The sequence below is a fragment of the Cynocephalus volans genome, chromosome 9 (assembly GCF_027409185.1).
Source record: "Cynocephalus volans isolate mCynVol1 chromosome 9, mCynVol1.pri, whole genome shotgun sequence".
In the NCBI taxonomy this organism is placed as follows: Eukaryota; Metazoa; Chordata; class Mammalia; order Dermoptera; family Cynocephalidae; genus Cynocephalus; species Cynocephalus volans.
The window spans coordinates 145,206,859-145,219,464 of NC_084468.1; the positions used below are offsets into that span (position 1 = coordinate 145,206,859).

A 12,606-nucleotide genomic window follows, 5' to 3' on the forward strand; every position below is an offset into this window, starting at 1 on the left:
AAGAAAAGTTAAAACAAAGTTTAGTTTATTGTTCATGTGTTTTTTTATAATGTCACTTATGTCCTTATCTGTGCAGAATTTTTAGTTCCATTTACTTGCCTCAACTTTGGCCTCCCTATGCCTTTATTCCATATCCCTGTAAGTTTTAAGAAAGATAGTTTTAAACCTTTTGTTTCCTGACTGGATACATTAACATTTTTCTTGCATATGTACATTAATACACACACGCCACACGCACACACACACACACACACACACACACACACACACACGCCACACACACACACACACACACACACACACACACAATTGACATTGTTTACCTTTTCTTTATTTCTAGGAATTGGGACTATTTGGACTCAGTGTAAGTCACTACTAATAGTAATAATGTCTTTCTCCTCATTTAAAGGTTATTTTCCCTTTTTCCTATGACAACCTGTGAAGAACAAGCACACTAATTACAAAGTGCATCAGTGTGATACCCAGATTTGTGCAATGTGATACCCAGACTTTGGTTCTTATGGCCATCATTGCCTTTTCACGATAGTAAATACAACAGTTAACAAAAATAAGTCACCTTTTTTTAAGTAGAGTATCTTTCTTTGACAGGCTACTATATCTATAATCTTTAGCTCACTGCAATATCATTCAGACTTCAGTTTTACATGAATATGCAAAGAACACAATAATCAATTGTCAAACCTAAACAACTCAATTTATTACTTATCACAGAATCTGTTGAATTTTTTGCTTCCCAACTAAGCAAGATAAATAATGTCAGCTTTTTAAAATAAGGTCTGGATTCCTGGTCATAACTACTCACCTGTCAAGTTGACACCTCATATGTGTTTAAAAAAAAAAAAAAAAAAAAAACCTTACTCTTTTGATTTAATAACAAAAATATTTAATTTTTATTTCCCTATCATAAGTGCTTCCTAGTAGCAAACAGAAGTTAATAACTTTGCTACAGTCAGATTGTTTTATCTTTCTATACTTACTTTTGTTTTTTCACCCTTTAAAGAAATGTTAACTTCATCTAACTCTTCAAATCACTATGCTTAATTTGATCAATTTAGTGCTTTGTAAAATCATAACATTCGTGAGACTTTGAAATAAAGGAATGAATTAAGCTGACGTCTTGAAATATTTAACTGTTAAGTGAAGCAGAGGCTTAGTCTCTAATTTTAGGGCTCTGCAATCCAATATGATTAACTCAAATTGAGGTGTGCTGTAAAATACATACTGGATTTTGAAGACTTGGTTAGAAGAAAAATAAAAGATATGAACTATCTTAATTTTTTATATTGATGTTGAAATAACTTTTATATATACTGTTAAATTAAAAATTATCAAAATTAATTTCACCTATTTTTACTTTTTCTATTGGGGTTACAAGGAGATTTAAAATTTACATATGTGGCTCACATTTGTGGCCCATGTTATATTTCTGTTGGACAGCACTGTATTAGAGGAACCAGATAAAATATAAAACCTGATAACTCTGATTTCAGCTTCTGTGGGTATTTAACAGAGCTAACTAAACCCCAACATTTTCAGGATTTTTTTTTTGTTCGTGATTTAAACATGATTCCAATTATTAATATTTTCAAATGTATATTGCATCTATTTTAAAAAACATGCATCTGTCAAAATAACTGACTCCACTATAGCCATAAAAATCTGTTAGCTGTTAAAGCATACCAAAATATGCATCCTCCAAGTTTGCTTTCAATGTGACTTAGGGAAAATGCAGACAATTTCAGGCTTAAAACCAAATATGTTTGTTATTTCCAGATGAGATAGTTAACATACAAGGCCCTAGAAGGAATACACGTTACAATTCAAGTCTGTATTCTTGAACTTTCCCCTGCTACTGTGAAGAATATCATGTGTCCATTTAATCTCTTATCATTGCCTGAAAGCATTCCTGCTCCAGTGATTCTGAATTGTCTTTGAACTCATTCTCTGGCAAACTTTTCACATTTCCGTATCACACTTCAGGCTGTGCTTCATGGGATCCTGGTCATTTGGTGTATTTTTCCCCTCTTCCTTTTTAAGCAAAGTAAGGAAAAATGTGTCAGTAGGAGAAAGGAGGAGCAAAAGGGAGTGAATAATTCAGGATCACTTCTGTCATTTGTAGTGGCTGAGGGCTAGAAAGATATTCTTCAGTGAAGAAACTCCCAACTGGTTCCATCAAACTGGTATAACTTCAGGGGGACTGCCCTCTGCAGATGGCAGTGAATTTGTACCTGTTTGTGATACAGGCACTACCACGGCATCCTTGATGTCTGTGTTTATATTACACGAGAAATTTTTCTCCAGTTTTTTGGCAGTGTCTGGACAGTTTTGCACAAAGATCACACGGTTGTAGGCCTTCAGCCTGCGCCACAACTGAACATAGACTTTACACTGTACATACATGAAGACGAGACCTCCCGTGAAGCCAATGGCCACCACAACCAGTTTTGTCCAAAATGGCCATTCAAGGACACCTTTGAAATCAAAAGAGAGAATGTTATCACCAAGTTGTTAACAATGGATTGGGTAATTTTTTTCTACGGCCCCTTCAAAAGACTGTGGTTGCCTGCTAAATTAGGTTAGTAAGGAATATATAGTCAACAACTAGTAAGAATACTAAGAATAATAACCTGAATTGGCTTAATTCCTTTTGAACATTCTAAATGTTTTGTTAAAATTGTATATGAGGAAATTTTCTCACCTGCCACTGTAATGATGTCTTATTTCTCTCAGCATCCAGTTCCTACTATAATTATCAGATAAACACTTGCTTCAACTTTTATTCCTTATAGCTAAATCTTTAAGGAAGGATAGTGAATATATTGAATGAAAGAATCAGAATTTAAAATCCTGTTAAGAAGGTGAAGTAATGGGTGCATGTATGGGCTTGTACATACAGGTCCCCCTCCCCACCCTCATTCCCTTTAAAATAGGGAGGGAAGGAGGGAGGAAGGGGGGGAGAGAGAGAGAGAGAAAAGAAAGAAAAAGAAGCTGCCAAATTTTACCAGAGAGAGAAGAGAACTCCTGAGTATATATGCAAAAGATTCAATCATTTGTTTCATAAATCTTATGTCTTGCCACTGAGAACCATCACTTTCTTAGACATCTATATTTTCTATTAATTTCCATCACAATCACTAGAAATAGGCTTTCTTTCACAAAGAAACAGTTTTTAAAATTATTTCACAAGAGTTTCTGTAACTACAGCAGTGATATTTAGGCCATACACAATTGTAAACATTAAATATATGGTAGTCAAGGGTCCACCTCTTGCCAACATCAGGATGGCGTGGACATAACTTGAGCTGTCTTCATTTATGGGAAAGGTCAAGAAAAGAGAATAGCTCAGTCTGTTGCACCAGGAAGGGCTTATAGAGTAGCTGAGAGTCTACAATTCTACCTTGAGATTTTATTTACTTATAACAGTGAATAGAGTTATAAAAAATATTCTACATATATTTTGTAGTAGTGACATTTGCTTTATGCTTCTGGAAACAAAGAAGACACTTTCTTGTTTCCATCGTGATGAAGCACTTTGTACCCTATGATTAACCAAAAATAGCAGTGTCACCCTGTCAATTTCTAGTCCCCAAATAATGAAATATTCAACATCTCTTATATGTCCAGATCACCAGCAAAGACAATTTTATTCTTGACTTCTATATAGCTGATGTTGGAAGTTATGTCAAACCTTTCTGAATGTGATAATCACATGATAAGATTTTGTCTTTTCCACCATGAGCAAATTAATAAAAGTAGTATCCATGGTGATTTTCTGTATATTTTCCTCTAAATACCTGTTTGGTGAGCCATTCTTTCTGAAGTCTGACTACCTTGAACCTGTGCAAGTTATTTTTTTTTTTTCTTTTTCAAATGGTTTGGCTCTGACTCTTCCATTTTGAAATAGTGCTTTTTGATCTTAAAAAGAGTTGTGAAAACATGAAAAACCTCTCACTGCTGTTGATGTTTCATTAATGTATCGCTGTTTGGCACTGATAGTCTAAAATGAATTTCTATGCTTCTTTCAGTAATAAAATCTGAAACTTTTTGCAGTGGATTAAATATATGCAATAGAATTTATTAGAACCTTTATTGGTAGCAAAGATAAGTTTTTTCTAACTCCTAATTTGCAAGAACGTCTTCATGATTTGACTAATTCATAGTAATCATCATTATGAATATATACTTGATCCTAATGGAAATAATACTTCAAAATACCATTGACCAAAGCTTGTACAAGGAGAAATAGATAATCTGAGTAAGGAGGGCTATATCTATTAAAGAAGTCAAACCAACAATTAAATCCTTCCAAAGAAGAAAGCATCTGGTGCAGATAGTTTTACTAGTGGATTTTACCAAAGATTTAAGGAAAAAATGATATCAATTCTCTACAATCTTCTCCAGAAAATAGAAGCAGAAGGAATACTTAACTCATTCAGTGAGGTCATCATTGTCTAATACTAAAGCAGGCAGACGTTACTGTGAAGGAAAATTATAGACCAATATCTCTCATGAATGAAGATGCAAATATTCTCAACAAAATTTTAAGAAATTGAATCCAACAATATGTAAAAACAATTTTATTTATTTATTTTTCTTTTTTGGGGGGGAGGGGCAGTGCGGCTGGCCAGTATGGGGATCAAAACCCTTGACCTCAGTGTTGTAATGCCACTCTCTAACCAACTGAGCTAAGTGACCAGACCCTAGAAACAATTTTACACCATAACCAAGAGGGATTATTCCAGGTTTACAAAGTTGGTTCAACATTCAAAAATCAATTAATGTAATTTATCACACCATTCATAAAAAATTCATTCATGATAAAAATCAGGAATAGAAGAGAATTTCCTCAATGGGATAAAAAACATCTACAAAAACCCTATGACTAACACCATACTTAATGATGAGAAATAAGACATGGATATCCCTTCTTTCCACTCCTATTTAACATCACACTGGAAGTCCTAGCTAATGCAATAAGACAAGAATAAGAAATAAAAGGTATACAGATTGGGAAGGAATAAATAAAATTATCTCTGTTCACAGATGATATTCCAAATAATTGACAAAAAACACTTCTGGTTTTTTAAATAAATGATTATAGTAAGGTTGCAGGATACACAATACACAAAAGTTAATTGCTTTCCTATATATCAGCAATAGCCAATTCAGAATTTGAAATTAAAAACACAAGACCATTTACAGTAGTGCCAACAAAACAAAACAAAAACAGCAACTACAACAACAAAAACCTTAGGTACAAATCTAACAAAATATGTACAAGGTCTGTGTGAAGGAAACTATAAAACTCTGATGAAACAGATCAAATAATATCTAAATAAATGGAAAGGTATTCTACATCTATGGATCAGAAGACTTCTTATTATGATATCAATTATTCCCAAGTTGATCTATAGAATCAATACTATCCCATTCCAAGTCCCAGCAAGTTATTTTATGGATATCAACAAACTGATTCTAATGTTTATATAGAGAAGCAGAAGATAAGAATAGTCAACAGTATTAAAGTAGAATAGAGTCAGAGGAGTGACACTATCCAACTTTAAAACTTACTATAAAGCTACAGTGTTCAAGACAGTGTTAACAATGAAAGAATAAAAAGATCAATGAAACAGAATAGAGAGCCCACACATAGATTCACACAAATTTAGTCAACAGATCTTTGACAAAGGAGCAAGAGCAACTCAATGGAGAAAGGGTAGCGTTTTTAACAAATGGTGCTGGGACAACCGGACATCACACGCAAAAAAAAAAAAAAAAAAAAAAGTCTACACAGACCTTACGTCTTTCACAACTAATTAGAAATGGATCACAGACCTAAATGCAAATTGCAAAACTATACAACTTCTAAAGGATAACATAGAAAAAATCTAGGTAACCTTCAGTTTGGTGATGACTTTTTAGATATAACACCCAAGAATGATCAATGAAAGGAAAAATTGATAAATTGGACTTTATTAAAACAAAACCTTTTGTTCCGAGAAAGACACTGTTAAGAGAATGAAAAGCCACAAACCAGGAAAAAATATTTGCAAAACACATGTCTGATAAAAGGCTTGTATTCAAAATATACAAAGAACTCTTAATACTCAACAATAAGAAAATAAACAACCTAATTACGAAATCTTCACCAAAGAAGATAGATGGCAAATAAGCATATGAAAAGATGCTTAATATACGTCATTAGAGAACTGCAAATTTAAACAAGGAGACACCACTATAATATACCTATTAGAAAAGCTGAAATCAAAAACACTGACAACACTGAATGCTGGAGAAGACGTGGAATAACAGCAACTCTCATTCATTGTTGGTGGGAACGCAAAATGGTACAGCCACCTTGGAAGACAGTCTGGTAGTTTCTTACAAATGACACAGCACTGTGCTTCTAGGTGTTTACTCAAATGAGTAAAAATGTAAGTCCACATGAAAACCTGCACACAAATGCTTATGGCAGCTTTATTTATAATTGCCCCAAATTGAAACAATCAAAGTTTCCTTTAATAGTGAATGGATAAACAAACTGTGGTACATTCATACAATGTAGTATTATTCGGTGATAAAAAGAAATGAGCTATCAAGCTACAGAAAGGCCTGTATTACTAGTCTTTTGCATATTGCTAAATGAAAGAAACCAGTCGGAAAAAGCTACATACCATATGATTCCAATTATAGGACATTCTGGAAAAGGCAAAGCTATGGAGACAGTAAGAAGATGAGTGATTGCCAACAGTTCAGGGGGAGAAGGGAGAGATGGATATGTGGAACACAGGAGATTTTTAAGACAGTAAAACCATTCTGTATGATTCTGTAATGGTAGAGACAGGACACTACGCATTTGTCAAAATCCATAGAACTGCACAACGTAAAGAATGAACCCTAATATAAACCCTGAACTTTAATAATAACGTGTGAATATTGGCTCATTAAATGTAACAAATGTGCCACACTGAAGCAAGATGTAAAGTATTGGAGAAACAGTGTGTAGGGTAGGGTGAGGATCAGGTATATGGGAACTCTTTCTGCTTTCTGTGCGATTTTGCTGTAAACCTAAAACCACTCTAAAAATGAAGTCTGTTATTTAAAAAATAAGTCATTGGGATGAGTTCCATTGATGCAAGTCTGTGTCCAGATCACATTACAGAATCTCTTCCGTAAGAAATGGGTTTGTCAGTATTTAAATATTTAGAAATTGGTAATGTTTAGACAGTTTATTGTGCCTAAAATTTGCTGTAGTCCTGAACGATAAATGCTCATGATCTGATTTGTATTATCTTTTAATTCTATTTTTCCACAAACTTTTTGAAGTTTGTATCTCTATTTACTTTATAGTTATGCCCAGCATCCTTATTTCTTTCATCCAATGCCTATCTTAGTAAACTTTATCCAAAGTCATATTTGTTTAACTATTTGGCTATTATACTAAGCAGTAGTTTCTATGTTTCACAAAGCTTTTAACCACAGACAAGCTGGAGATGTGTGCTTTGTCTCATGCTCCAACACAGGTTCAAGCTTTAGCAGATGCTGTTCCCTTTGCCTGGAGTGCCTGCCCTCTTAACTGTATAATAAACTACTAATCTTTCAGAACACAAGCCAGGGAGAAAAGGTGCAGTCTCTGTTATGAGGTTGACAAACACAGCACACATGCCCTAATTACTGGCAACACTCTTTCCTGCTATCCCTGTGATTGAGTGCTTCCTGGTCTCCAACACTTCAGTCGAGGTCAGCCTTTGGAGTTGGCATAGGAGATGGAATCTCTTTGCCATCTGGGCCCAGAGGAAGCAGACACTTTTTCAAAATATTGCAAAGTGCCTGATAGTAGTCTAGGATAAATCCTATTAATGTTAGCTAATTAATAGTGGTTGTTTGCAGTAAAATAGAATGACTATGAATGACTATGTCTGTCTCCTACAGACATCTCTGATTCTAAGGATAGGTATTTTAACAATGGACTCCCTGGGTTTGATTTCTTTATAAATGTGTTTTTGCAATCAGCATGTGTTCAATGATAGCACCATTGTTACTTAGAATGATATTAATGGTACTCTATTATGTATTCCAATACCCAGCAAAAACATTTTCATTTAAAGACAGAAAAACATAAAGATAGTTACAGAAAATTGTGGTGTAAAAATGCGTTGTATTTATTCATAAAGTTCCCAAATCACTCATTATAAACAATCAAGAATAATATCTTAAAATAGTAGTAATAATTTTTGACCATGAATGGAAATTTCTCTTAATTTAGTCCTACTTTTGCAGCACAAGTTGATCATTTAAAGATTTCACTTTGTTTTTCAAAATGGATTATTTATTTTTGGAACAATGTTTTTTTTTATTTTTATTTTTTGGTATATTTCCAAAGACTCAACTTCTTTGTGAAAGAAACCCACATTATTGTTTAGAGTAGATACAATAAACTTCGCTTCATTCTTGATTTTTCTGGTGTTCTAGTAAAAGAATTGAAATAAAAATTCAGAGTTCAAAGACCTTTAAAGACCATCTATTTCAATTCTCCTTTCTCTGCCTTTTGCAATTTAATGCCAAAGCTGAGATCTCTACCTAATGATGTTAATGTTGGAATTTGACTTGCACACTGTGTAGAAATAGCACTTAACTTGCTATTCTTATTTTGAAATACTTTGAGTTAAAGTCTTTATAAGTGATTTTAGGAGGAGTTTTGAAGAATAATCAGTAATATGTAATAACTGTAATTTTCACAGTAAATGACTGGACTCTTACGGCCACTATTCCTATATACTGAGTAACATAGTAGCATCAAAAAGTAGTTAAAAATAAAGATGAATTCTTTATACAGGGAGTCCTTCCTTGCATTTGGAATTCAGACGGCTTTTTTTTTTTTTTTTAATCTCCTACCTTAGTTCTCTCCATCTATGCATGGAGAAAAATTATCTGACATACTGACTCAGTGTAGAGCACAGTTTCTCAACTGGGGGCAATTTTGTCCCCTAGGGGATATTTGGCAATGTTTGGGGATATTGTTGATTGTCATACCTGGGTTGGGGTGGGGTCCTACTAACATTTAGTAGATAGAATCCAGAGATGCTGCTAGACGTCCTACAATGCATAGGACAGCACCTTCCCCTCCTCCCCCAACAAAGAACTAGACAGTTCAAAATGTTAATAGTGCCGAGGGTGAGAATTCCTGTTGTAGGAATTAAGTCTATTATTATAAATAAGAGACATTATTATGAAGAGACGTAAGTCCTTCAGTCTCCTTATTAGAAATTTATCTCTTTATTAGAAATTTGCAGGCGAGTTCAGAATACAAATGAGACATGTTGGAGTTCTCCAAATTTAGAGGACTTTTTGCTGTAAGCTATTATATTGAGCAGTAGTTGCTATGTTTCAGAAATCTTTTAACCACAGACAAGCTGGAGATGTGTGCTTTGTCTCCCATTTTTAGGAAAATCCCCAAGGATTACTTCCAATTTTTCCTTCTGTTTGCTAAATCAAACTACCAGCTGTTTCTCACAAATGCCTGGAGATTTTCCATTTCTAAGCCTTTATCCATTATATTTCTTCTCTCTGAATTTTGCTTTCCTACTTCTGTGTGTTCTACCTGTCCCATAAAACCCAACTCAGAAGTAATTTCTGGCTGGAAATAAACTTTCCCATGGTTCCAGATCCATGTTCTTTCTCCACTTGTGGCACGAGTTCATTTTCTAACATTTTCACTTTGCCATGCCATAATCTTGACAAGCACAGAATTTGTCTACTTGGCCTATGCTCAGTAGATATTTCAAGGATGAATGACAGCTTTCACTGCCTCTCTTCACTTGTCAGGGAAGTTCTGCTTTTGTTGGTGAAAAATCTGAAGAAAACTCCACTCATGCCCCTCCCCTCCTTCCAGAAAGAGTGACCAAAACCCATAGATACCTGGAAATCTGCGCCAGGAGAAACCAGCTACCACTTTCTCCACCTTTCTAGGATCCCTCCACTTTCCTTCACAAGGTATTTCTGAGTTCATTTCCTCTGCCCAAATCATGTTTCCACAACCTGGGAAGTCAAAACTCCCACTAAATCCCAAGACTAAGTTTAGAGTGCAGGGCATCCCCCAATCCCACATACAGAAGGCATTTGGATATAAACCCGTTGTCCAAATGACCGTCTTTTAAGAGAGACAGCCTGCTCTTTCTCTTGCCTTTGACTAAGTAAGCAAGATTTTTGTTTACTATAAAAGAAATGATTATTGTGTTGTTATAAGAATTTTACTTTGGAAAACTCACTATAAGAACGTCTTGAGAGGCAATGCTAAAATGGGGCTAAATGTATTTTTCAAGAATGTTTTCATTGGTGAGATGTACTTGCCTCCTTTTAATGAAACTCAGCAAATTGTCTTCATACTCAATTTTATTGGACTAGTCAGTTTCTCTGCTGTCTTCTGCAAAGAGGAAAGAATGCACACAACAAAGGACGCTCGTAGAGAAGGGAAGGCACCATGTCTTACTCCCTGGGGATCATTGGTGTAACCCAAGGAATTCTTTTTTTTTTAAAAGATGACCGGTAAGGGGATCTTAACCCTTGGCTTGGTGTTGTCAGCACCACGCTCAGCCAGTGAGCTAACCGGCCATCCCTATATAGGATCCAAACCCATGGCCTTGATGTTATCAGCACCACACTCTCCCAAGTGAGCCACGGGCTGGCCCCCCAAGGAATTCTTTGTGCTCACTAGTATATATTTGAAGATGTAGCCTGCACTTGGAAATGTCATGAGCACAAAGTTGTCTCTACTTGCCAGCTTGAAGAGAAATTTGGAAAATCTAACTTCAGGCAATTCCATAATCTGCTCTTTCTCTGAAGCACAAGGATCTGTCTCTACTTCTCCCTTTGTGTTTGGAATCTTGCTGCAGGAGTTCTGTAAGTTTAGGAATACACTCTGCCCATCTCTATTTCCCAAGCATTAATGAGAAACATAGCTTAAAAATCTTTGGGCAGGAATTGGGGGAGCAGGTATTCTTGCCACCAACATTTTCTGAGGAAGTAAGAATCTTCTCTTGTCTCTCATAATAAATTTAATTGATTCATCTGAATTCCATATTGTCATGCTAATCCCACGAGATTGGGCAATATGTTCTCAGGCAATCTCAATATATGATTATTGAAATAAATGCATCCAGGCCTCCTTTTTATGATTGCATACATGTGATGTGGCATGTGAGAGCTGCACCATGTTCCATCCCATTCCAAACAATCTAAACACTAATAGGTTTTCCAGGAAATGCTTAGGCCGGTCTATACATTTGTCCTTTGATACGATGTTGAGGACTTCATAAATTAGAGTTAGAGGAATCAAAATGCTATGTTACTTTGCCTGAAAGTGTGCTACTGCCAGAACCACAGGATCAGACCACAGTTTGTAGGGAAATTTATAAGCAGATATTTAAAGAGTGAGTGAAAGCACTTTAGACAGAGAAAAGCAAATGAACCTTATAGCTCATCCTAGACTCCTGTGAATCTGACTCTGGGCAAGATTTTTCTAGCAAGCCAGCGAGAGAAACTGGGGTGTCCAGGTAAAAGTAACCGCATTTATATAACTGAAATAAAAGATAAAAATAAAGATAAAAGTAAAATTTATAAATTATTTTTTTACATAAAATACTCCTCACATCTTCTTCACCCCATTTTATGTTGGAGTTGGGTCAGGAGCCAGGGATTGCGCTTATCCAAGGGCATTTCCCCCTCAGGAACTTGAGACAGGAGCATTATCTGTAAACAAGGCCACTGCAACTGGCTCTTTCATCTCCTTTACAGCTGCAATTTCCCTTCATCTTCATTCCCCCAACCCCCCTTCCTCCTGTCTAAGAAATATACAAATTCCAAAGTGACTCAGAATTTTATTTGATTTCCTTGCAGTTCAGACACCAACAGGACTTCCCTTACTATGGTTAATGGCTTCCCAAGGGTGGTTTTCCTGAACAAAATCCTCACTTATTATTCTTTTTTAAATATATGATTATACATATCCGTGGGCTACAGAGTTGAATATCAACACCTGTGTGCAATAATATGTGATGCTCAAATCAGGATAATTAGTATATTCATCATTACAAAATATAATCATTCTTTGTGTCATTAACCAGTTTCTCTTGAGGGTTATGAATTTTAATCCTTCAGAATCAGCTACTTCAGTCTTTACATCTTTATCCATTTAAAATTCAGGTAGCTATTTCATTTCCTTTGGGTATTGGGCCTGTTTTCTTTTTGGTCTCAGTTTCCTCATCCTTGGTAGCTTGTTGCAATAATAACCCCTAGTTGGCTCTTGCCTCCTTGTAACCATGTCTTTGGTTATCCCCTCCCATATCAACTCTGGCCTTGGCCACATGATTTCCTTTGGCCAATAGGAACATACAGATATGACACAATCAGAAACTTGAAAAGTGTTAGCAAATAGTGGCTTTGCTGCTTTTTAATACACTGCAACTGCCATGTGAAGAATGCAGGGCCCGTGTGCTAGATGATGAAAAATACACAGCTTAGCTGCACCTGTCATTCAGTCAACAACATTCCCCCTGCCAGACAGCTAAAGGAGTCTATTCTTGATTT

General features: G+C 35.4%; 1 protein-coding gene across 2 annotated transcripts in view; it reads right to left on the minus strand.

Moving 5' to 3' along the window:
• Window positions 1–2,193: 2,193 nt before the first annotated feature.
• Window positions 2,194–12,606, minus strand: part of MARCHF1 (membrane associated ring-CH-type finger 1) — a 470,370-nt gene continuing 459,957 nt past the window's right edge. For both annotated transcript variants that reach the window (XM_063108506.1, XM_063108505.1), the window contains exon 7: window positions 2,194–2,492. In XM_063108506.1, the coding sequence (XP_062964576.1) occupies window positions 2,194–2,492 (299 nt within the window). The remainder of the gene's footprint in view (window positions 2,493–12,606) is intronic.